The sequence below is a fragment of the Amblyomma mixtum genome, chromosome 5 (assembly GCF_055824585.1).
Source record: "Amblyomma mixtum isolate Tamu chromosome 5, ASM5582458v1, whole genome shotgun sequence".
In the NCBI taxonomy this organism is placed as follows: Eukaryota; Metazoa; Arthropoda; class Arachnida; order Ixodida; family Ixodidae; genus Amblyomma; species Amblyomma mixtum.
The window spans coordinates 89631078-89658241 of NC_143016.1; the positions used below are offsets into that span (position 1 = coordinate 89631078).

A 27164-nucleotide genomic window follows, 5' to 3' on the forward strand; every position below is an offset into this window, starting at 1 on the left:
TCTTCCTTCGTTTTAACGTCTTCCCCCTTTCCCTTTCTTCAGACGAAATCGGTTTTATTTGAGTCGATTTGTTGCAACAGATTTCAATATCCGGTTGTTTACCCTTTCTTTGTTCGGGATCCGAAATGCTTCCAACATTTGATTCGAAGCCGTACAGGCGGACCATTCTCTCGTGACAGTAACGTCACTCACGAAACCTAAAAACTCAGTGAGATGATTAAAAAAAAATTAAAAACAAAACATCGTCCTCTCAGAGTGGCCGGAAACATCGGGCATTGATGGTAGTTGGCCGCTGTCAAGAACAATTCTTTCGGCAGTGGGCAGCTTTAACAGCCTGCTATGCACGCCTATTTGAGAAGTGCGAGTCGCGTACGGGCCACTGTCACCGGCTTCCACTACACAGCTCCCTGTGATGAAGTAAATCTAGCGAATGACAGTTCGTTACCTTTTTGTTTTTGTTTCCGTTTCTTCCCCCACTTCAGCATGGACCAATAAGAGCGAGCTTCGGTCGGTGAGGCAACGCAAGCCGAAGGCGCAGCTCTTGCTTAATAGGAGTGCGAGGGACACGCAGTGATTCACAGCGCGTACTACACACATGAGCACACCCCAGTACACGAGAGGGATTCGAGAGCGAGTAATGTGTGTAACGTCTATAGTCAGCCAACGTAGGACAAACGCATATATTCTACGTACGTGTGCGCATACACATAGGCTATTAACAAGTGGCATTATACTGATTTCAGCAGTCATACGCAGTGCGGGAGCCCTCGAGATCGCCGCGAGAAGAGGGAACGGTGAAAGAAGGAAAAAAAAAAGTAATAGAACTGTTCTTGTTTCGAACTGTACATAGAAAGCACTGAGCACACCGCCACACACACACTGCTTGGCACATAGGCACACCGAAAATGTGCCTGCGCTGGCTGGAAGACGCACTGCTGAACTGATGTAATGTTAATTCAGCGGCTGTTAATGGAGGAGGGGGGAAGGGGGGGGGATATGAAATAAAAATTTAACTTTCTGACATGTGCTAAAGTCGAACTGCTCGACTAAGTGAAGATGCGGACGGGACCATAACACCTTTGGCAATTGTAAGTCGGAGTCAAACTAAATTATTCCGCCTTGCTGTACACCACAGTAAAGACCACTTTTTACGGCGAGCTTGATGGAAAGCTGGGGCATCAGAGTGCGGCCTCCAGTCAGCGCAAAAGCCAAGGTATACACCGCAGCCTCATGTGCATCACCGCAAGGCACATTGTCGCGATTGACTAATAAGCAGCTGCAAAGCATGCAGAATAAGCGTTCCAGTAGTGTTGAATCATCAAAAAGGAAATCATCCCACGCCTCATAGCCATCCTCACCAGCCACTGTGCAAAAAAAGCATATGTATATTTAAAAAACAAAACAAAAACGCCAGCACGTTAAAATGATAGCAGCTGTAGTTAGCGAGCACAAGTCCACGGCAGTTGGTGAACAGGTCGCAGAGGCCTCGGCAATTTCCCCAAAAAACTGAGAGCAAGCATTATAGGGTGCGCTGTCTTCGCCTCTCGTGATAGGAGGCAACAAGCGGTTCCCTTTGATTACACCTATACCACAGGCCTCTGCTGTTTTTCGACAAAGCACGTGGCTATGCATCTATCCGCGTGTATCGATTTGACGCAGTTGTGGGACGATTCGATATCCAGGGATTGACGGGTGCCTTTACACCGCGGGCTGATCAGTTGTGTGGGGTTCACAGTTGGCACTTAATTAGCAGGGTTAAGCCATTGTTACCAGTAAGAATTGCTGATGAAGCTAGCCTGCTTGAAGTGAGGGTTACAAAGATGGGAGTTTTTAAAGTCTGCTAACAGCATACGTTATCTGCGATTTCCAGTTCTTTTCCACCCATGAAGAAAATAAAAACTCCGCACTATCCGAGGCAAATCATCAGTACATTATATGAAACGTAAATGATTACGTCAGATAAATAAAAAATATACTGTACACAAGAGAAAGTTTATTAAGTATACCAGAGTGGCGAACGACCTTACACAGTCAGTGGCCAGTAAATACTGAGCCAAGGCAGGGGTAATGTAAAGATTCTTTTCCATTTCTTTTTGCACAGTGGTTCTTCCTGTCTATGTATCAAGCGAAGCCACGCCTAACAATAAGCATGAAAGAGTGAGCAGAGGAAAATGGCTGTAATACGCCGTTCCACAGTTATGTAAAAAGGCTATCAAGATACTTTTAATAGGATCAGGCTTAAATGAAAAGCGGCTTTTTTTTTTTTCCACTGAAACAGAAGAAAAATCACGTTTGTTAACTTAGCCACTACGGTAGAAAAAAAAAACTTTCTACCTAACAATGGCGCAGCAAAAACTATGATTATCTGCGCTATTTGCTTTTGCTCAGGTTCTGAATGGCAAGTAGAACCCACACTTCGGCCCGCGGTACAAAAGTGCCTGACAGCCCACGCTCACGGCTCCGTTATACGCTTCTGCGCTTAACGCTGCTGGACAGCCAAGCCAGATAAGGTATATCAGCCGATGCTAGATATAGCGCTTCTTTCTTGACATCTTAAGCTCATAGACAAAACGGAACAGTAAACAAAAAAAATAACGACAGTAATAACATTCATGCGGTTGAACCAGGGAAACTGACACACCGCGCGTCTCTTAATGGAAATTTGGCACAACGCCATTTCCCCCACCCCATACTCTTTCCTACCTCCCCGTCCGGAAATATATACCCAAGGATACCCCACTCCTGTCGCTCGCCCTAAAGCGAGTTCGATTGAGAACACACAATAAGTGCTGCTTTTGAGAGGGATGAGCATAGGAAATCGAGGACGGTGCATCGAAGATGACAATCTACACCTGTGCCACAGATGCACGGAAGCACGATCTATGCTGCACCGTCCACGGCCTTCTCCGCGCGTCCCTTCAAACGCACGACACAGTTTGACCACGGCGACAACAGGTTATACAGTGCCAACGGCAGTGGCACGGAAAATACCGAAACCTGTACACCTCCTGCGTCGCCTTCCTCAAAACCTGCAGAGGCCGCATTTGCTCTGCGTATACAGTCGTACCTCGTTATAGCGAAGCGGTTTATAATGAAATAATGGATTTTACAAAGGAATGGAGATTCGCCTTGGAAGCTCGGTCAACACGGGCTATAACGAAGCTATGCCTATAATGAAATAATCACCGGGCCCATTCAACTTCGTTATAATAAGGTATAACTGTCAATTATAACAACAATGTACACCGACCGCGACAAAACTGATCAAAGGAACCGAGATGCTCCTGACTCTAGCTAATGACATATACATGAATAAGGACTCCCGACTCTTCCAGAGCGAACCCCCAGACACACACATAGTGCCCCTCGTTCCCCATGTTCTTGTAGCGAGGGGACGTCGATCGAGCGGAATGATGCCCTGTGATGTGAACGCACACGAGCCCGAGGCGCCCCGCCACGTATATACCTACGTGGGCATCATGTAATTGTCGCGGTGTGTGCACGCTTCCGAAAGCAATACGTGCGAACAGAGGAGAAAGCTACGTGGAAACGAAAAAAAAATATGTTGGTGGGAGATGGGCGCTTTCGAAGGCGTATTCGGGTCCAGGAGTTTAAGGCGGTTGTTCTTCGCTGCTGTGTGCATTAAATTGTTTCCTTGCCCGCCAGACCGATAAGAGGAAGCATGTACCAGGATCCTTTGGGGCGGATGTCGTACATCGACGGTGTGACCAGGGTTATGTGCACAAAACAAAAAAAGTATATACATACATAATGGATGGAAATGGTTCTCCTTACGAGGGACTCAGAGACTGTGATCGCGGCCACGCACTGAAGTGGCAAAGTGTGCGCCCGCGCGCGCTCCATAAACAAAAACAGAAAACGTCTAGAGCCGCATGCCGGCTCTGCCGAGTGTAAATAGTAATCAATAGCAATATGCAAGACAAAACCCGTAACTAAGTTTTAGCCAAGAAAAAAAAAAAACTACTACTACCTAGGAACCGAGAGAACGCCATAGAGTTTAGCAGCGTGGAAAGCAAGCAGTGCTCCTTTATCTAAAAAAACCATCTAGAGAATCAAGTAAGACCGCTTGAAATTGTACCTTATTTTTGTATAGTGAAATAAAGGGAAAAAACGGACGCACATGCGCGAGCGTAATGAACATGCAAGCATTGCGCTGCGCTCACGTTCTTTGGTTAAGTGTCATCATAAGTAGTTTACGTTGACTTAATTGCCCTGCGTTTTGTGAGCGTTACTGCTACGTGTGCATACGCTGTTGGCAATAAAAGTATGCGCCTTGTGCAGGTTGGCCACGTTGGCGCTTTCGAGTTACACCTTCGTCGCATCTCCTGTTGTGTCGATTATGTTTTGTTTGTTTCTCAATTTTGCGTCCTTGTCTGTCCTTCGTTTTGGTGCAATTTGCAAAAGCACGGATCTTATTACGCGCGGAGGTTTAGCGCAGCGACGGCGTTTCTATAGGAAGTGCGAGCATTGTTGAAGATTCCACAGTGAGCATATATTGACCTGATTTGTTTGTTCGTTCTTGTGAGATTTCCTATTAAAGCGTTTTGTAGAAGCTGTTGTTGCCTTCTATTTCATTTTTCTCATGCTGCGTGAGTGTATCGCCAGCATTGCAGAGGTAAACGTTAACAAGCACACAACACGAGCGAAGGTCTTCAAGGGGAACGTCTGCAAGCACGCAGTCATGCAAGCAGTGTCGGCATCAAGTTGCCTGAACACTCCGGTTACTGAACGAGAAACACTTTGCGGGTTCAAGTATTGTTCAAGGCACACGTCGCTGCTTCTGTATATGTCCTTCCCTTGCCAATCCGTGGTAGAGGGCAGGTAGATGGTTTCTTGATACAATAAAGTGAACAAGGGAGAGCAAAGCTTCAGGGTGCTTGCCAGCATTTCGACAAGAAGTCTCGTCTTTGTCTGGGCAAAGCATATATCATCGGTAGGGTTTTAATAGGGCCTTCATTCCAAAGAGGAAGGCCCAGTGATGGGGAGGAGGGCCTTCCTCATCGAAGTGAAGGCCTTGTTTAAACCCAGCCAATGATGGATGCTTTGCTGAGACGAAGACAAGACCTCTTGTCGGAACGCTGGCAAGCACCCCGAGGCTTTCCCTACCTTGTTCCCTTTGTGTGATTTGTTCAGCGCAACGCATGGCAATTTAATTTTCTGCTGTATGCAAGCACCCTAAACGACTTCAGCACTCTTAACAGAGATTCGTTGTCAATCCAAACCTTTACACCCGAAAATAGGTGTAATTTGACTGAAATACCCATACGCACTAAGTGTATTACCCTCTACAAGCATGTTTTAATGGATCAATATAGTACACTTAACAAGTGCCAATTGCTCAAGAGAGTACTGGCATTTTTTTTTCTTATTGCTACCCTGTCAAAAAAACGTTTGAAGTAACTAGAAAAAAGCTAGCAACGGGCCGTCACAATATGAACTGCATGGTAACCGTCACTAACAAGATCACTAGAGTGCTTTCAAGAGCCTGCCTACCCGTTTGCCGTGCAGCCACATTTTTTACTGCCCGTAAGGTCTCCATTGCGTTCTTTTTTTACATATTCCAATAGAAAAACTCCAAGGAAACTAAACTCCAGCAAGCGACTAGCACAACACCCCTATGCAGCATATATCATGCAAGGTCGTCATAAGAACGCAGGTAACCAGGCTAAGGAATAGCTGAATAAGAAGTTGAAAGCTTCCAAGGCAACAGAATTCAACAGCAACAGTATGGAATACTGGGACACCAACAGCAGCAATGCACCCTGTATATGCCACCAGAAAAAAAAATGCATTTTCATGAGCATATACCCCATTTATGGTTGAAGCCATGAGCAACGAGTGCTTGGCAGTTGAGAAAAATTGTGCAATTAACAAAATGTGAAGACCAAATGGTTACCGCACCTGCAGAGTTCAAGCTGCAAGTATTATAGAACAGAAGTGTTGAACAGCTGGACAGCAGTTAAGAAAGCCTAAAAGCACTCTTACACACCCTTGCACCCTATGGAGCTGCAACGCCAATCTGCGGGGACATAAAGAGCGCATGGGCGCATTATGGGTGTTGATCCCGTGCGTTTCGCACCTTTAAATGTTACACAAGGGCTCATTTTTTTTTTTTTATGCGCACAGAAGCAAGAGCAACTATGTCTATACTTAATGTATGACTGCTGCATGATTTGCAGCAAGAAGGGCTCAATAAATTGCTTGGTTGCACAGTGCATCGGAACAACGAATCTTACGGTAGTATACGGCCCGGACTACATGTCATCGTGGTCTCCATCTGTGGTAAGCTCAGCGGCTACAGCAGCGAGTGAGCACGAAAAATTCCAGACCTAGCTATATGGTTGGGTCATATGCTCGTGAGGATAGCACATTTGTGGAAGTCACCACCTCGCGCTCATAGCGACTGTTGCAGCACTGCGGGAAGCCTATCAAAGCTTGCAGCAGTCAGCGCAGTTGGCTTGGCAAGCTAAAGGTTTGCTACAATCATTGGTGTCTTGCAAGGAATGGTGCAAACAAGAGGGGAGCTTTCACTGCCCACATCGTTAGTGGAATACGACAAGAGTATTTCTTCACGAATTTTTTTTTTTTTTTTTCACTTTTGTTTTCAGATCAAAGCCGGGTTTGTCGCCATTTTTTCAGATAGACGGGTATACGGAGAAAAATATACCCTGCTTTGCTGTTGGACTGCATGAATGGAGTGGTATGTCCCATTGGGGATTTTCTTTTTTGAGGAACTTGAGGACTAAAATTTGGCTAAAACGGAATTTTTTAAGGAGTTTCAGGGAAACTTTCAGCAGTAGCTATTGAGGTATTTTCATTTCGTGATATATTTCTTGTAAACAATCTGAGCTCGACATGTACTATTTTTAGTTTTCCATACAAGCTCATTCACCAAACAGAACTCCACTCTCAAGTCAGCTGCTCCAAGCACTCGGCAAAAGAGGACTGAAATAGAGAATTTTGGGTCTGAGGGCGTTTTCGCTGCATGGAATGGCACTGCATGAATGCTTGGTAATCACAAAAATCCACTAAGACAGCCCTTTCAGATGCGGGTGAAAAAAAATCCTCATATTCTACGATCAAAAAGCCAGTTCACTTGTGTCGAAATTCGAAATGTCCATTGTTCATGTGACCACATGGGCACCATCTTTGGGTTCTAAGGATAGTTTCCACAGTGTACACGAGAACATGTTGGCAATGGGCAGATTTATAAAACGCCGAAACTTCCACTGTGTTTTCTGGACCCAAAGATGGCGGCCACTATGACGTCGGTGAGAAGTATACATGATACATACAGACGTTTGTGGGAAAGGTGTCCCAGCAGTTGCAAACTGTAACATGCTTCTCATGAGTGAAGGATCCAGCAGAATTTTTGTCCAGTTTAGTATTCTTGTAAAATATCGTCTTCGCCTCTGCGACAACCCGAATAGGCATCGAAGTCGATCTGGCTGATTTCAAGTTCATGGCCAGCAATCGACACAGTCACAGCGTGCAAATATGCGTGGTTTCTTTTTTCAAAGAAGTGGGCACTATAAAAATGTACCTGTGGGCTAGTTGGCGGCTCATCACGAATGCGCAGAAAAACAGCGCAATTAAGGAGAAGACATGCAAAAAGCCATGGGGTCAAATAGCGCCTTGTGTCTTCAGTGTTCACCCAATAAGCACTAGGTAAAGTGTTTCCTTATGCACGACGACGTCTGCAACACTGCTGCAACAGCCCTTGTAAAAATGGTCTAAACACTCTCTATAGACTTGTTATAGACTCTATTGCTTTCGTATAGATATTTCCTTTTGTCTATTCATAGTCTATACACTGTCTACGGGATTTCTATTGTCAACACACTAGTCTAAAGAACTGTCTATAGGAAGTCTATGTAGACTTTGCCAAAAGACTTTGTTTGGGCAGTCATATCTAGACTGCCTAAATTTTTGTAAGGGAGGGCTAAAGAAAGGCCCTAAGTGGGCTGGGGACAGATATAAGAACTAAAATGGCCACACCCTTCACCCCTTCTGCATGTCAGCCCAGTGCCGTTCTTGAAAAATCCGTAAGCAACTGTTGCACACGGGCACCAAGAAATCAAAGGAGATCGGGCACAATTTATGTGAGCGACGTTTTTATTAAAGGCTATCCATTCAGAAACAAAAAGTAAAACATGTTACACACATGTTCTGCTCAGAACATAGCCAAGCGGCAGCGCTTCTCCAACCCTATAAGTGGTGAGGACAGCATCGTACGTACACAGCGCGTACACATTTTCATACGCGCATTACCTACAGTGTGGACACTGGCTCCTGCATTTGATCGCTCTACGGGGAACCCGGTGCAGCGGTGCATCTCTGCCCACCATGCTTGCAATTGCTCTTGCACTACGATGGGTACGCTATGCAAAAACACACGCAGTGTGCCGCACAGCCTACTCTCTGAACTTTGTATTACCGGAAGTTGCGATATAGCGAGTAGCTGCGAGTTGCAAAGAAGCTGTTTCCATGACAATCGTGCGGTGTTCGTGGACCGCACGTTGCGGCTGCTCTACACACAGGAAGAGTAGCTCCCCAGCACGGTGCATACACAGGGCTTAAACTGCTACGTTACACTATTTCATGAGCATGCACTGTTCTTGGTCCCTGGGGCTTCGTCTTCAAACAAGCGAAAGTTCTCTTTTTATGCTTTGTTCTTAGTTCTCCTTGGCTTGCACAGCGTTTTTGCTCGAGATCTGAGCAGCCTAATTGAATTAGGCCAACATTGGCCAACACAGAGACAGGCTTTTGCAGAAATTAATTGTGCGACCTCTCCAGTTACAAAGGTTCAGCTATGGAACCCATCTATTCATTATTTTGGGTTGCCACAAGCTCAATCAGATGTCGATTCATGAAATCTTAGTGGTTTGGCTGCTTTAACATAATGAAGATATGAAATTCGGTTGAGTGTTTTCTTCTTTGTAAAGATGCGTAAGACATTAGTATACATCAATCAACGAGTTGTATTTGCCTCCGACCACTACATTATTGATAATTGATTTTTTTCTCTGATGGTGTTTCAGCCAAACATTGGCTACGACGTCAAGGTTCAGTACAGGTCACACAAAGCATGAAAAAACAGCAATATAATTGCTGTTCCCTCATTCATCGTTCCAGCTCTTGAACAAGGCTGGCTTAAACTGAATCAAAATGATGTAGCTTCTGTATCACAGTTTTTTTATGCCTGACAGGACCAATACTGAATTTGACATTGTAGCCATTGTTTGGCTGTTAAAACCTAAAATTGAAATAGCATGCCAGAGAAAAATTCAACAATAAATTATTTCGCGTCCGCAGGCGAATATCACGTGGTGACCCATGTATACTAATGCCTTATGCATCATTACAAATAAGACACGCAACCAAGAATTTGATGTCTGAAAACGCGCAACCAAGAATTTAGTACCTATATTCCTTTCAACACAAGTTTTCTCCCAAACCAAAATAATCATATCTTTAAAACAATTTGCCTTTTGCGCATGCTATTTTTCTTTATTCATGAACCCAATGAAGCAATGAACTCTAAGGAGAGTAAGTAAATGCGGCAGCCAAGCTCATCTCTCAAGTAGCTGTTAATTCATTCTAGAATTCGTCAGAATGCTAAAACATTTGGGTCATAAGAAGGTTTGCTAACTGACTTGGAAGCAACCCTACATTAATTGCTCTCTTCAAGTATACCAAGAATCTTCACACAACTTGCATGGCTTCAGGGCTCCTACGGTGACAGAAATGAAATTACACGAAAAAGCAATCCTTGAATTGTGCACACACAATGGAAATGAGGAGCTCCCGCTAAAGAAACAACAAAAATCTGCTCATTACAAAGAGTTTCCAAGAAGAAAGTGCAATAAACAATGCTTTTAACAAAGAGGCATCAAACAAGGTTTAACATCGTAGCCTTCAACAACATCAACTACATGTGCCGTGTACGTAGAACTACAAGTAAATTCAATCATCTTATCACCCTCATTCCACTATAACAAGATTATAGTGACAAAGGTGAAAAAAGCACATGCAACAAAAGTGTGGCCATAAAAAAGGAAAGCCAAAAATAATGTGCAAACCAATGGCCTGCAAGAAAGTAATATGCTAGATAGCTCAATTCTTAATTTCCTCTTCATCCCTCAAGCCTCTGCGCCAGAAAAGGGTGAAAGAAGGCATAAAACTAGGGGTGTGCGAATATTCGAAATTTTCAAATATATTTCGAATATTATATTTTTAGTATTCGAATTCGATTCGAAATCCAAGTATTCGTGTTGTTTCGAATATTCGACCCAACGCGAATATTCGTATCTAGCCGAATATTCATTGTGAGCACTGGCGTTCATTTCGGTCCGCAAGCCCTATCGACAGATACATAACAACATGGCGGCGCCTACACGGAACGAAAATTCTTTCTTCCTCCAAGGGCCATGCCGTAGCTGACTGCGCTGGTGAGCTTTTTTGTGGCTATACCTGCGAAGCTGGTAGAGTCAGAGCTGTGCACGAAGTACCTCGCAATACGTGCCAGGTCAGTGCCAAGTGAGAGGGCATTTTCTGTGGCTGGAGGAGTCGTTTCAGTTAGAAGGGAACTACTTCTGCCTGACCATGTGGAGCAGCTGGTTTTCCTTCATGACAACCTTTTACGTCATCCCAGCAACGTGCTTTTGTGCTGATGGAAAGCTAGCCTTAATCAATGCTGTGTACTAGCCATCTTCTCGGATATTTCCACTCTTCTAAGAATAATGTTCGAGACTTTGATACTTTTTGTGCAGCCACACACACCTTTTGTGTTCATTTAATCATCGATAGTTGAACTGTGATGTTCTTGGGTGCCCAAATAAATGTTTTGTGGTGATTAAATGCATCTGTCCTTGATTATTCGATATTCGGAACTAAGTATTCGTATTCTATTCGTATTCGAAAAATTTGATATTCGCACACCCCTACATAAAACACTAGGCAACTTTGAGGTCACCTTATGCGTACCAAAGCCCACAACGCGTGGAGTTTCTAGTCTCCATGAAGAATGTCGGCATGTCATTTCTAGCAAATGTGCCCAAGATACAATTCTTGGAAACAGCACTAAATGGAACTACAAAGATGGAAGTGCACAACACAAGTGCAGGCCAATGATTTGTAGTGAGCAGGAAAAATAAAATCTTTCAGCGTATAGATACACTGAAAGAAAATAAAAAAAAGCAATCAAACTACACCAATTGCTGACCCACGACAGAAAAAAAAATAATAAATTGATGATACACCAAGCAAATTTTGTGAGCTCTGCAGTGACAATGAGTTTTAATCCAGTCATTATGTTTTTCTCACAAGAATCCCCACACTGCTTTTGATTGTTTTTTTATTATTATTATTATTTCTACACATGTCATTACTCATTGAAGACCACTCACTGCTTTCAGCTATCTATTGACAGCTGCTTTGCTATCTCACCACACAGAGTAACTGGTGCAGGGTAATTGCTTCCTCAGTTTTTTGCATGTCTTTGTAGCATTACCTCACATTTTGTGCAACACAAAGTTGCTAGTTGGCACTCTTGTCATGGCCTTCCGTCTGTCAAATTCCAAGCGGGTCATAGAAATTACAGGTCCATCTTGAAAGCTTTGTGATGTCCATAACTACGGTTAGCGGGCCTTCTCTACAATTCTGTTCATGCTGTAAGGAAAGCTTCGACATATGGTCAGGTGCCAACCATCCAAACAAAAATCATACAAGGCATAATAGTAGTATATAGCAGTATTTAGTGATTAGTGGCACAGTGACAACTCACCCCATAATGCACCACACACAGGGTGGTTATTTGCAGTATACTAATTAGTGCCACTGCCTGTGAGTGCTCCTACAAGGCAAGGCAAAGAAGAAATTTGTTAGCTGTGTGGATCAGTAACACAGCGCCTCCCACCAAATGCCCCGTCACAGACTTCAAAACAAAGCCTGTGATAAATCTTGCAATTCTTTTTCAGTTCTTGCTGAAGGATGTCCTTTCTATAAAGCTTGTTTGCTCCAAAAACAGTAAGGATACATGGAAAAAAAAAATGTGTCTTTGCACTCTTTTTAAAGTTTCTCCACACTAAGAAGACTTCTATGCAGTCGCACTCATTATGACTTGCAACACACAAGATGAGGTCCAAGCTCCCTTCAAAAAGCAGTGGAAGCCTGGCAGTGGTGATAATTAATGCCCCTAGTTGCCAATAGAGAAGGTACAGCTCTCTGCAGTACGTACCATGCTGCATTCAACTGCTATAAAGCGCAAACTGCATTGACCTCACTACTGGTGCCTTGCATATCGTAATGAACACAGCTGTACCAGGTCACAGAGTAACAACAGCCCAGATTCATACCCTAGTCATTTTTCATGTTTAAGTAATATTGTACCATGAACCATGAACCAGAGGAGCCAAAGAATTTCACTGCAAACAAATAACTATATAGGCAAACTCCACCTTAATGTGAAAAACACATAGACTGCAAGTACCAGGACCAGCAGTTTACATGTGTATGAGATTCAATGCTGAGGCCAACAATAAAGCTAACCGTTAATTCTCGGTAAAATGCAATAGACAAGGAAGGAAAAGTAAGAAGATAGCATAGCAAAACGCAAACATTCTAGTAGTGCTAAATGCTACATGGAAATCTCAAGGTAGATCAAAAGGCACATTAAGAACTTTTACACCATTAACTTGATGACACACGCAGCATAAACTAAAAACACTGGCAGTGCAGTGTAAGGAAATGTGAGAATAAAATGGGCTTCCGTGCAGTAAGGAACATGGGATGCCCCCTTTTCAGAAATGTAAGAGCAAGTAACATAAACATGCTCATAACTTAACGACCATCACACATGAGTGAACTATAGCAGCCATTAAACATACACCACAGCAGCTTGCGAAAGCATGAAGAATACATTCCATCTAAAGTGTTTAAAAAATACAGCACGTGATACAGCTCTGAACCACTGCTCATGCACAGAACTTAACAACAATCATTTGATCAGCGCATCTTTTGTCTCTGAGTCCATCACAAAAAGTGAGCAACCTATACAGAAGCAACAATCTTAAAAAAATAAATGCATCATATTCAGATTCTTGTGAAACATAGAATCACTTCCACACATCTGTTCCCGTCATATCTACCCTTGTCTGGATTCTTGAAACCAGTCTATGAGCTAAGCCTAAAACTAGAAAATAACAAAAATGAAGCAAAGGTATCAGAATTACCTGAACAGTTAGCAAGCAGGTGAACACCTTGAGGAAACAGCAGATGCAATTAAGAGGGAGCAGAATTTGCAGGTGGCTGGTCTATGGAAGGAGATAATTATGTTCAACAACTCTCTGCAAAGCAAGCCAATGCAGCAGCGAAATGTTTCAGCACAAACCATATGGAACAGAAAGCAGGCATGCTGCACACAGACTGATAGTACATCATGGACCATAAAACCTAAAAACAGCATCCCCAAAGACATTTCATCAGAAGAGCAGTTTACTAGGATTTGGTCTGGATTCTAAGTCATGAAGCTAGTCAGGATTTGGTCTGGATTCCAAGTCATGCAGCTAGTCAGCATGCAAATAAATCTAAAGGGTCCCAAAATGCAACACAAAGAAATGGCATTTAGTGGCCAATTCAAGTAACTGAAGGGGCAATACAAAACTGTTCTACCTTGCCAAAAAACGTTTTAAAAATAAAACTCATAAATGAGAGCTCAGAACACAAAGGCTGAACATATGCTTCTACATGTAAACTTCAGAACAGACCCTGCACTGGCCTCTAATTCTTCGTGACATGCAAAGCATCCTGTAAACTTATAGAGGCCTATTTAAATTGGCCCAGATGATACAAATCTTGCAGTAGCATAATAGCACATGTTTTAAGAGCAGCAATGAACAACTTCACATATTTTGCTGTCAGGAACGAACAGCAAAAGCCAGAGGCTGTCATGAAGTACTGCAAGTGTCCCATGCCACAAGTTGGTGTAAACTGCTTATGGCTCATAGGTGAGAGATCTCATGCAACAGATATTATCAAGTGCACCACGCCAACTTTAGAAGCATTAGCTCCCAACAAACATGAAAGATGACTTCTGTAAAGATCAAGACATATCTAAATGCGTGTCCAGGTGCTGTATTATAACCAGTGCGCAGTTTGTGACAGTCCTTAAACCATGAACAAGACCTGCACCAGAGGGAAAACCAACGGTTAACCAGTTTTCTTCTCGGTGCAAAAAAAAAGAGAAAAAATCGAAATGACAGTGGCATGTAGGTTCAAGAAAATACTGCTCAGCGAAGAGATATCAGGTCTGAAGCACATTTATCTCTTGGTAAGCTACACAAATAATAATTAAAAGTATAGCAAAGTCAGCACAGCTGTTAATTATTAACTGAACAAACCCTTTGAGCAAACATATTGTTTTCATTGAAGACGATTTGAACGTAATCAGACTTAGGATATGTTGCAATGCTCTTACAAAGGTAAATACAAGAACCAGAAGCAGCTACACCATCCCAATGCGAAGTGCAAAACCATATTCAGCACTACTAGTACTGAGGTCACTTTTCCTTTTCTGCATTTCACAACGATAGTACTCAACAAAACATCGACAGGTCACTGCTGATGCAAGCTTGACACCCATAAAAGCAAGCCACTTCCGAAACTATGGATGTGCAAGATGTGCCGCTGGTGAGTTATCACATCAAGGACTGTTCCAAAGCGCACATTCTGCTTAACTAGTGAGCAAAACAGCCAACAGCACTGAGCATGTAGTAGCAAGCACTCCTGGTTCACAAGAAAGACAAATCATCACACAGCCGCTTTTCATTCGGAGATCACAGTGACCACTTTTCTTTTTCAACAGCCAAATCCAAAGTGAAGTAGCCTTCCCACCGATTGCTTAGCCAAACCCATTACAGTGCGACACTAGCTTGGCATAAACTTTGAAACATTGAACCAGCCTGCACACATGTTGTGCCCATCACGAGGACTCCATTAAAATGTAATGGCGCAGAACAAAGACACAAAAGAGAGATACCTCCTTTGGTAAATGCAGTGTACGTACTCTGGTGCTATGTAAAGCCAACGCTACCTACAACATGATCAAATGCATTACCTGTGGAGCTTCAGAGGGCATGCAGAGCCATTCACTGTGCGACAACACTAAATTCAAGGACTGCTGTAAGAGTAGGAGCGTTCATTAGATAGACAGAAGAGATAGCAGTACAGATTTACACATGCAAGCTGCACGATAGAAAAGCACTTGGGTCAATGCTTCAAATCGTGGCTTTCAAAGACAGCCTGCCCCAGAGTTGCACAGAGAGTGAATGAATTCATTCATAAGTAAGGCACATACATTTCTTCACACATAAGTGGACAACATTGTGTCAGTGTGTTATAAATACATCCGTACTCTGGGCAAATGAGAATAAAATAACTATATGATATAACACAGGCAGTTAACGTAGCTTCCACAAAGTTCTTTCAATCCTTTCAGAAGAAGACAAGTACTTTCGTGTGATGCATCACAAACAAGCATCAAAAAAGAAACGTGCTCACTTACACACACTTACACGCACACACACCACACATGCATGCACACACACACACTACACATGCATCCGCACACTGCTGTCCGAACCTTTCTGTCATGAAAGCTCTCCAGACAACTTGCTATTGCAGATTCTTCTCGCCATTAGTTTGGACACGCATTCCACAAAAGAGCAGTGGAATAATATGCAGCCGCAACAACAAAAATAACAAGATATGCAAAACGTGAAGAGCAAGATCGACAAGAGAAAACGACCATAACCATTAACCCATTCGCTTCCGTGCGTCGTCCGCGAGGGCACAGCAAGACCTGGGTTGCTAGAAAGTTACAGCAATAACTCGCGCTGAAAAGGCCACATTCAAAAAACTGTTGTTTTATTCTGCTCTCCAAACAATTTGAAATCTAGAACGCGTCATTTTTTTCTTATTTGTGAAAAATACTGAAGCAGACAGGTGTGTGAAGTGCAAAGTGGCACTTGTCGCACTCCCGACAGCTTCCGCTGTTTTTCCTGGCCTTTGTACGCTCAAATTTGCGTCATGCTTTCTGCAATGCAGTCATTCAGAGGTATTTGGCGATCAAAATGGTGCCATTACAAGCCTCTACACTCATTTAGATTGGATCTACAGCTGGTTTCTGGCACTCTTGAACTGGAGCAACACAGCCACATGAACAATATTTTCTGCGAAATAATCTTTGCTCTCAGTATAGCACATTCTTTTCCAATTGCTTTTTGCTGGGATATGTAGATAATGTGAACAGTCAAAACACATCACACTGACGAATATTTTCTTGCAAGCTTTCGGATTTCGAAGCCGAGGTTCAAGTTTCACCAGCACTGCCAGGCTCAGAGTGGAGCCCTAATCCTCACCTCGCGGATCAGGTCACACTCATTGCTTTCGATATCTTCTAAAAGTTAGGAGTATTTGTAACCTACACCTATCTCACTGCTAAAAAGCAGCAAATGAATCTCAGCGCACCTGAAACGCCAGTCTTCTCAAACAAAGCAGCGAGAAAATAATTTTTTTCTGCAATATGTTTTAAAAACTACTGACTAACTATTGTCATCTGGTGTGAAAACTACTATCCGAAAATTAGCAGCCAAGCATATGGTGCCATTTGTTTAAGTGTATTTAAAACAAATATTTTAAATCGAGGGCAGCGAATTGCCGTCCTAGGAAGCGAATGGGTTAACAGCTTCACTAGAGTTATAATTTCAAGACCAAAGCTGTAAAGAAGTCACGTTTCAAGACAGACTATGTGGCTGCCTACATGAAAGGTAGTGACTAGACCACTGATAGTTTAAATATAAAAAACCTGCACAATATTTATGCGTCAATTTCCACTGTGTGCAGTGCCTTTTGAGTGTAGGCTGCTACACTGCAGATAAAGTTAAGTTCACACGGTATGGGACTCGTAATGAAACATAACACAAATGCAAAACAACCTGAGTTAAAGTTCAACGCTTCTTCTCACTTCATAAATGCTAGGACATCTCTAGTACAATAAAATAAGATGCTTCGTTCATTCTTGCCACTGAAAATAGCTCTGAGCATGCATGAATGAAGTGGGCAATTTTACTGCTTCGTGTGCTGCATCAGAGCACAAAAGTACTGCCTGGCTGTAAACCTGGGCGCAATAGGTAATGGAGGTAATCAGGTCAAAAACGAATAAAAGTAACAGTTCCTGAACTCGCATAACTTTACTGCGCAAACTGCTAGAAACACACTGCCATTCAATGAACACTACTGCCTCACAAAACATTGAAAGTTTGATGGATATTATGGAATTCTCTTGGAACATGCAAGTCAAGTCACATGATTCTGATGGCTCGCAGCCATTCAAGGTACCTTGCGAACAGGCAAGCACCAAATACGTGCAAACATTCATTCTTTCTGCAGTACATTGTGTTGAATGACAAAACAAACTTGATAAAATACGGCAGCCGGAAAAGGGAGAGAGGAAGTGGCTAAAAAAAATTTCATTGCCTGGAACCGGCTGTGAGCACACAAGACTAGCTGCCGCATTCAAAATTATATCACAGACTCTCGCAATGCGAAGAAACCACAAGCAGCCAAAAGGCACCGAGAGAACCAAAGAAAACAAGTGGCACCCTCTACTACCACCTACATCTGAAACAAGAATAGGTTATGTACTTTGAACAGTAGTTCCACTGAGCGAGCCCCTTTAAAACAAGTGCTGTACTTAAAGATAGCGAGTTATGCATGTATATATATACAGGGTGTTTTGTTTTTATTAACATACATCCTTTGTGAGAAAAAGGACCGATTAACTACATATACTAACTTCACTGCTCACTCAACGGGCATGCCAGGAATTGCACGGGGTATTAGAAACGTCACTGCTCAACTTTGGCTGGTCATTATTTATCCTCTAAGCTCTGGCTGAGATAAAATGCTACACACACACTTAAGTTTATGGGAAAGAGACATTAAAAGTGGCTTACAATTAAAATTAAAACAAGCACCCCAAATGCATGCGTGTTTGCAACGATCTAATTGTATTGGTAAAGCCCTATGTGTCAAAGGAAGCCAACCAAGTCCACAGAATTTTACAAGAGGCCCGAGGCACCTTCACTACGTCTACCCCCTTACTTTTTCCATCGCACTTCTGGTGTGCTAAACTATTTTTCAATTGCCAGGAGAGCAAACAATTCCAGAAGAACAGCGATGCTTGAGTAACGAACAATGGTATTATATCATCGCTCCTTGCACCACTGTCTGTGAGAGATGTTTTAAGAAGACCTCAGACATTACAGAAAGTGACACTGTCTGACACTTTATAGAAAGCAATAACAGCAGGATTAAATGGGCAGTACCAGGAACATGCACTCTAAAAAACATTTTTAAGTTCGTCCTTAAACCTGACACTCAATCTGCAAAATCTGCAAAAATAATGGTATGCACTATACAACGGCATACTCGACACCTACTATTTTAGCACACCATATGAATAGAACTCAAAATAAAGAAGAATGCAAAAAAAATGCTAAAACTCTGCTGTCATCACAGTACATCATGAGTGTATGCAGAAGTGTGAAACATACGCCACTGAAATTCACAGTGGCATACAATGAAACAATACGTGAAGCTACAGTGCCACTTATGATGGCATAAAAGCTCAAAGGTGGTTGTACTTAATTTAAACTGACAACACTAAATCTCCACCCATTCTGCATTGCTACAGAATGGCTTCAGAATGGAATCTGTAAACCAAATCCAACAAAAAATTTTCATAAATATTTTAAGAAGTTTAAGCCACAGCACTGCCCTATTATGTCTCGTAAATGAGCCTTCATCTTGTCATGACGGTAACATCGCCTGACAGTCACAATGAAGGAATAAGCCAATGAGTAAAATTCTCTCATCTAGTCAAATTACAGTCACATCCGTGCCCTTTACATTCTGGCATGTTCAGTGAGTCAGCAGTGCAGAGAGTACACCAATGCAGCTATCACTGTCCCTTGACAATATGTCAATGACACAAAAGAAAAAACACCATGTATATACATACAGATGTACATAATATATACAATATTTGCATTTACTATTGTACAGGTTCTATTTTATGAAGGAAGACTGTATTCTATATGCACACTAAAATGCCTACAACTGCTCTACAGCTGCTTATATATACATGCCTTCCACCAAGACAACTTCCGAAGGCATCCGACAAGAAAGAACAGTGGAGCATGGGTGGAACAAGGGGAAAAAATGGGAGATGCAAAACCTCTGAGATCGTGTAAAAGTGCGCAGCAAGACATGGACAACCTGAAACACCTGCGCACGCTGCCAAGAGAAAGAGAGAGAGGAGGGAGAAAGTCGTCGAGGAAGAGGGCAAGAAAATGATGGCAGAGGACACTGTTCTCAGAACTGCAGGTACGGACTTTGGCGTTCCAAACAACCAAACGAAAGCTCGCATAGAGAGACCGCCCCGACAATGCCATCCTGAAGCGGCAAAGGGAACGGCAAGCCTCGCGATACAACAGGCGCCTGCCCCACTCCCCAGCATTCCTCCTCCCAACCCCATGAGCAACACACGCAGCGGTCGCCACCCTTCCTACAAGACCGCCAGCGTCACATGCACGGCCATGGAAGAAAAATACTTTGTAGCAACATATGGTGCAGCGTATATCACAAGGAACTGAATACGGGCAGGTCCTCTTGCTTTCAGCACATGACCAAGAGCTACAAAGCATGCCTACTGTTACGTGGACTGCTCCAAAATGTAAACAAAGCACTGCATGTGGTTTTCATCCTGACATCGTTCAACAGCTATAAATACTGGAACCAATAAACCAGCTATAAACAAGTGCCGCTAGTCTTTGGAATCCGTTCATTACATTCGCAGAGAAACACCAAAACCCCAACATGACTAAGAAATGTTTCATGGTTCCAGCGCCACAAAAGGAATTATGATTTCGATCATGATACTGTCAGCAAAATTCACACAAGACATTGTAATGAGTAATGAGTAATTACTCCCTTATTACAAATCTACTCCACCTTGGGGGATTCCCCTAAACATTTGACCAACACTGTTCCCACTTCGAGTTATTGATCAATTCGCTCTCGCCCTACCATAAGCTTGCCGTCCTGGTTAGCTCAGTTGGTAGAGCGACTGCTCCGGTGTAGCGGTGGTCCTGGGTTCAAACCCCGGACCAGGACGAATTTTTCTTTAACTACGAAGTTTCTGAGAAAGCTGTATAGCTTTCCTTTGTAGCCGTATGGCTGCGCTCGGGTGGATGCCAATGAGTAATTACTCCCTTATTATAAGACATTGTAATTTACAGTTTTTGTAAAAGCATACTGATTTTCATGTTTGTGCATGTTTGTAAATGTGTTGGCATTGAAACTGGAAGTCAGCTTCACCTTCTTTCTCTGTGAAATAAGACTGCTACACGAAAAGAAAAAAGCAGGAGAGCTAGACTTATCCACAAATGTCAGCAACTTATATATTCTATGCTGCAGTAATGGCACCTTAATCCATTAAACTGCCCTGGACATCTTATTAAATATATGTGTCAACATCTTTATCTGCAACAGTCACAATGCACCTGCACTAAAAGAAGCAATTCTGAAAAGCTGATGAAGCACCCAATAATTCCTATTGCGAGGTAAAAAAGATCCCTAATTCAGACTGTGAAAAATACTACATAGTAACCTTAAAGTGAGTTCCCCACAACTGATGAGGATTTAAGCTAGGACTGGACATATTTCAAGAAGCACAAGCTTAATCCATAATGTAAATTTGCACCAAAATAGCAGAACAAATACAAACTACCAGTTTTCTAAAAATAATTTGTGACTTTCCATCACTGTTTCTCACACTCAACCATGACACTAGCCTCTTACCTTCCGAGGTGCTTGTAATGGGAGACATATATAAAACCAAAACGAAAAAGAAATGACTAAATTACCAAGAGTTCGCCAGGCACTAGCAATATGAGGTGATGAACTATATGCCTACTGTGACCATTCATGATACACTTGCTGCCACAAAGCAACCCTAATTACTATGCATTGAAGCTAGAAGCCTGAGGTAATGGTATGTGTTCAAGTTGAGATCACTGAATATTCCGCAAGTTTTCCATGAGTTTTTTAAAGCTATGCAGTTGAGGTTGTGAGGATGCACAGATTCAAGACCTGTGACAGCCTCGAATGGCAAAAAGGGTGCTTTCCACAGGTCCCACTTCAGGTGCCATGCACAGGTCTAGACACTCGTAAGACCCGCATGGCAGCAGGGACAGTCATTGCAAGACCTATGCCAGCATAAAGCAGTAATGGTAACTATACAACAGATATAAAGATGAATATGAGATGAAACGTGTTAGTATAGTAGAGGTTGGACATGTGCTACGTTCCTAAGCCTATGTCACTGACGAGCAGCGCGGGTAATGCAGCTTAGGTTCGCCTGCATTCAGTTAAGCTGAAGTCTGTATACAGCGTGCATTATTCTGGAGGCCAGAGAGTCATCCATATCAAAACCTCTGCAAACTAGGATGTGTGAAGCACATGTGACAAAAACACTGGCAGGTCACAGTGTGCAAAGCTCTGACAAGGAGAGTATGCTAAAAAAATACTATAGTTCACTTTAGGTTTATGTTCTAGGCCTTTAACAGTGAGAGAATCCTCAAGTAACAGTCGCAAGATTACATGTACAAAAAAATAGTGCACCACTTTTGTAAAATAAAATAGAAAGAGATGACAGGTTTCTATGTAAACCAGAAGAAAATAAATGGATGCCATTGTTTCTTTCAGATATAAATGAAGCCCTTAGAAATCCTGGTAGGCCAACAGGACAAATCATTCAAATTTTCAACCGTAAACTACCCACTGAAACTGGCGTGTTTCCAATTTCTCTCTAGATATTGCAACTCAAAACAACATTTTTTTTTCAACCACGGGCTATCGGATTCGGAAGCAAATTACTGAGATGAAGTGCATTTTCACTAACCGCCACAATTTCCTACCTCAGTAAACATGAGGCATAGAATGAATGCAAGATAGAGAAACAAAGAGTATCGTTCATGAGGAATGCCTGAGCGAGCCTACAACTGGAACAGATTACACGTTTCGATTTTTCAGGCATAAATGAGTGGTGTAGATGGAGGAGAAGATGAAGCTCAATCTTTCACTCTTTCAGGGTCAAGCTGGCTACGCTAGATTCTCCTACGACATTCTAAGACATTCTCTCCGTCAGGTGAATCTCTGTTGAGCAGACGTGCTTTGCACAAACGCAGGAAAGAAGGCCCTGTGCAACGACACCAGAAATGAATGCAGACACAGAGGTGGCTCCACCGTCCTCCACTGCCTGACACCTTTTCTCTTGCATCAAACCTCCACAGTACGCGTGTAGAGAACCTGCAATGGTGCCCCATGGGCCAGCAGACGACAGGGTGGCAGAGGGGAGAAACAGACTTTGAAACTACAATTGAAATGAGCAAAGTGAGGAGACCAGCACATGGCTGCTGCTGCTGCTGCTCTAAAAGTGCGTACACGAAAAGACAGGGATCGGTCAGGAGTCCGGTGGTGGAGGAAGCCGATGCCATGGCCAAGGCTACGAGAAGACGAGAAAGAAGACGATGGCAGCCACAGCAATGCAGACAATGAGCAAGATGAATGAGACCAGGCAGGCTAGCTGGCAAGGACGCTTCTTCTTGGCTGCCTTCTTGGCCGGAAGGCATAGAAACACAGGGAAGGGGTAAGAGAATGAGGAAAGTCATAAAAGGTGCATCAGACAGCTGCAGCATCCGGCCACCATTCATTCCTCGCATGCCGCACACTACAGCAAAAAAAGCTTTAACGAGTCCCACTGTATGGTCTGTGCAGCTTAAGGATAGCAACCAGATGTTCTGAAACTAATTCAAACAAGAAGAATGTGCCATGTAAGGTCAAAAAGAGAAAGCAGGAGAGACAAATGTTCGCTGCCTTCCTGCATGTCTTCCCACTCATGTTCATGCAAACCTGCAGCCATTTCTCAAATACACAAGCCCTGCATTGCTGCGTGCAATAACCTTAGCTGCACAGTGCAACATCTTGCCTACCAAGCACGAACAGCAATTGCCCATCTGTGTACAGCCTGTTTACATATCAGCAACAGACCAACTTTTATTATAACGAGGTGCAAAAGAGAGCAGTTTGAGTTTAGCTATTTTCTGCTGCAGAGATGAGACACAGGAGGGCAAGTGTATATACACACATCTAACACGTGTGATTCGGCAGCTATTCCTTAGTGTTGGCTAAGTGTGAGCACAATTATGCAAGCTGAACCACAAGCAAAAAAAAAAAGGTTTTGTAGTACAAAACTATAAAAGTTGATGTGAAAGTTTTTTTGGGGTCCTGGAAACGTGGCTGGCATGTGAGGTGCAGACAATCTAGCCCTAGAAAGTTACTAACTCTATGTTACGCAGAGGTATTGCCCATTCCAGCATAAAATGGTTTCATACAATAATAAAAATTTGGATACAGTATTAAAATTTTGCAGTCTCTAATATGGCATCACTGCAGTCTGCATCTCAACTAACACAAGGCCCAAATTCAGAAAAAGCAGTAACGTAAGAAGCTTACTGCATCATAGACCACTTTAATTACAAAGATAGCCAATACTTTCCAGACTGCCAGGAACACTTAAAAAGATAGTGAAATAAAAAGTATAAGATATTTTTCCAGTGCCATAGGAAAGACCAAACAATGTTTGTCACACAATGAAGTTTTGCTTTTCAGAAAGGCACACCGTACCCTGCCTTGACAAGGAAGACGCATGAATAAAAGAAAAGCACTTTGTTTTCTTGAGTGACTCAACCAGAGCACAGACCTACAGATTTTGTGATATGAACACTGAGAACAAATTCTAGTTTGGCCTTCATCAACAGATTAACTTGTTCTAATGACAAAGAGAGCTTTTATAACCTGTAAATGGTCATAAAATCAAATGCAGGCATTGCCACTACTAGCTCGTTTCTCAAGCAAGCAAACTGTAGTGTATCAAGGCAGAAATTTTTCACATGAGGCTAGGCAATACTGCCATTCACTTTCCAAACAGAGATCATGGAGTCCATTTCAGTCACAATGCCAGGAGTTTAAACAGAGTGGAGAGAAGATTTTTAAATCCAATATTCCCAGCAATAAATGTGGCTTTTGCTGCCGGGCAAACATCAACATAGCCAGAAAGAGCTACAGAATTAATTTTCTCTAAGAACAAAAGCTGGATGGAGTTGTCCCCAGTGTCCATTCAGATTCTCTGGGCCTTGTGCAGACATAATTTGGTTGGACGAAGGAAAAAAAGAGGTCAGGCTTTAACGTAGTAGTCAAACCAAGTAGACGTGCAAAAGCATGTGTTTAGCCTGGTTGGCTCATGGTTTTGCTTTGCTCGGTCACACGTCTGGCAATAATATTACTTTGATAGTAGTATTAGTTGATGAAGATGACATGTGTGAGAGTGTGCATATCATTTCGATAGTAGTACTAGTTAATGAACATGACGATATACAATGCACAGCGCGAGAGTGTTTTGCAGTTTAACCTGAGGCATAATCGGCTGCAGCGATAGCATTATTGCTCTCGTGCAGTGGCCAGCAAAAGCTGATCTGTTGCGGCGATAGCATTAATGCTCTTGCACGGTGGCCAGCGACACTGATTTGTTTGTGTCGCCGCGTGTTCAAATCCCAGCTGCTGCAGTGTGTGCGTGTGCGTGCACATGCGTGCATTGGTTCAGTCTGGTCCGGCTTGGTTTGATTTGAGTTTATGGGGTTTAACGTCCCAAAGTGACTCAGGCTATGAAAAACACCGTAGTGAAGGTCTCTGGAAATTTCGACCACCTGGGGTTCTTTAACATGCACTGGCATCGCACAGTACACGGGCCTCTAGAATTTCGCCTCCACCGAAATTCGACCGCCGCGGCCAGGATTGAACCCGCGTCTTTCGGGTCAGCAGCCGAGAACCATAACCACCGAGCCACTGTGGCGGCTGTTTGTTTGTTAAGACCATTGGGCAAGCTTCATTCAAACTCAGTGAGCCAGTTTGATCTCGTGAAGTAGTGCTTTTGAACTAAAAAGAAATAAACTTAATGTCGCCCAACCCACAAGCAGCAGAAAGGAGCCAAAAGTATAAGAATCGGTAGCAACAAAGGCCTTCTCTGTGACTAAATATTGCTAATTTTCAAGACAGCCTCCGTGCACAGGACTCACCAGGTTCTCCTCTGAACTGGCAGCAGAGGCAGGCCCGAGCAGCCTCAGATTGCTGGACTGTGCCATTTCACTGGGTGGGTGACTCTTGGACAGTTTGTCATCTGAAAATTGAGGGCACACCTCGTTCATGGACGGCACAAACATGATAAGCCATTTTGATCTCATCACATGTTATCTTAGCACTTACAGCCGAACAAGACAACACAGACATGTCATAACATCAGCACAGCACGCATCAGCACATAAAAACGCATGGCAGTACACATCAACAAAGACTGTACATGGGTCTTAAGTGATGCTCTTGAACATTACAGCACAGATCGATTCCATAGTGCATTGAGCACTTTTACTTCTGTAATAAAACCGAATATAAAAGTGTTTGATAAACAAAACTGCAGTATTGTCATTAAGAGTAGATGCAAGCATGAAATGCTTCGCGGCATCAGTGTAGCATTGTCCAGGATTCGTTATATATGGCGTTAGTCGCATTTTCGGAATGGGGATCGTCCAGGTCATGCGTGCCACATCGCACCACAAAACACTTCTGTCGCCGGCCAACTTGAAGTGTAGAATGAGCCAGGGGTACGAAACTCACAAGTCAATGACACAGGCATATAGCCAAACACAACTATAGCATCCATGGTGCTGCTCAGTAATGAGAGTATCGTTCTCACTTTTTTTTTTTTGACATCGCGCGTCTTATTGCTTGCGAGCTATAAGTGAAGCTGTGATAACAAGGTGAAATTGCTGTAACACACAATCCGGCAACTTGAACTTCGCCTTTATGACAAAACCTTTGGAAGCCCACACCATGCACTTCTGCTCCCCTAAGTGTGTGTCAAGTTATCCGTTAGGACGGAAAGTTTTGGAGAGCTCGCTTCATGTTCTCCCTCTGGTTTGCCATGCTGAGAATGGGAGCTATAAATGCATTTCGTGTTTAGAAACCTAACTCTGGAGGCTACCTGCTATGCATATGTCTTTATTTAGGCACACGGCCTGTGGTTAGTCAAAAGTTGCTGTATGTTCCCACCTTGTGCATATAGTACATGCTATTTAATTCTAACTGAAGAAACCAGCTACTGAAACCTACTACTGAAAACATTGTACCGTTTGTTCACACCCCCGATTGTTGAATAGGTGCATGAAAAAACTAAGCAAACTCATCACTGTTCTCTTAACTGACTCTGCAATGATCCTAAATGAACATGTATTTTCTTGTGGCTGTTACGTCAGTACACTTGAGCACACAGAGAGAACCTTCATGAAAGACAACCAACCATAAGCTGTTCTATCTTACTGCAGCACACAAATTGACTTTGAATTATCAAAATGCTGGAAAGAATGGTAATAATAGAATTTGCATCAGTCTTACCCACATTAGGACAAACTATTTCATGCTTATAGCCTACTGTCACACTCAAAAGTAGGTAGTGTACAAAAATATGACAGTTTAGCACAGCTAGGCCAAACTCTATAGGTATGTTATGTACCACTTCGTTTCTCACTTCGGTTTCAGTTTAGGTTTGAGGCTCGGTTTTCAGGGTCAAGCAGGCTTCAGACAAAGATCAGCGAAATCGAGGGGGAGGGGGGGGGCATCAGTGCCAGAATACTTCAACCGAAGGGGACACTTAAGCTCCGCCTTACAGGTATGACACGATAGTGTTAATGGATTAATGCCCACATATGTGGAACTGGTCATTTTTTACTTTACATTCATAGATCACTGGGAGTCCTCATACCACTCCCGCCACAGTGGTGTAGTGGTTAAGATACTTGTGAAACCGCGTTGCCAGATAGGTGGTGGCGAAATCAGCGAGTGGAGGTCTTAGTGCTAGAGCACTAGAAGTCTAAACAGTGAAGATATTCTGATTAATGCTAAGCATTTTG

The 27164-nt window shown here is 42.9% G+C and overlaps 1 protein-coding gene across 2 annotated transcripts in view; it reads right to left on the minus strand.

Moving 5' to 3' along the window:
* Window positions 1–27164, minus strand: part of LOC149342963 (uncharacterized) — a 162038-nt gene that overhangs the window by 121936 nt on the left and 12938 nt on the right. The window contains exons 7-8 of one of the 2 annotated variants that reach the window (XM_089545518.1): window positions 25278–25378; window positions 20114–22756 (exon numbers count right to left, since the gene is read on the minus strand). In XM_089545518.1, the coding sequence (XP_089401644.1) occupies window positions 22649–22756; window positions 25278–25378 (209 nt within the window). In that variant the 3' untranslated portion in view covers window positions 20114–22648. Of the gene's footprint in view, window positions 1–20113; window positions 22757–25277; window positions 25379–27164 lie in introns of those variants that run through there. The other variant, XM_089545517.1, reaches the window with a different exon arrangement.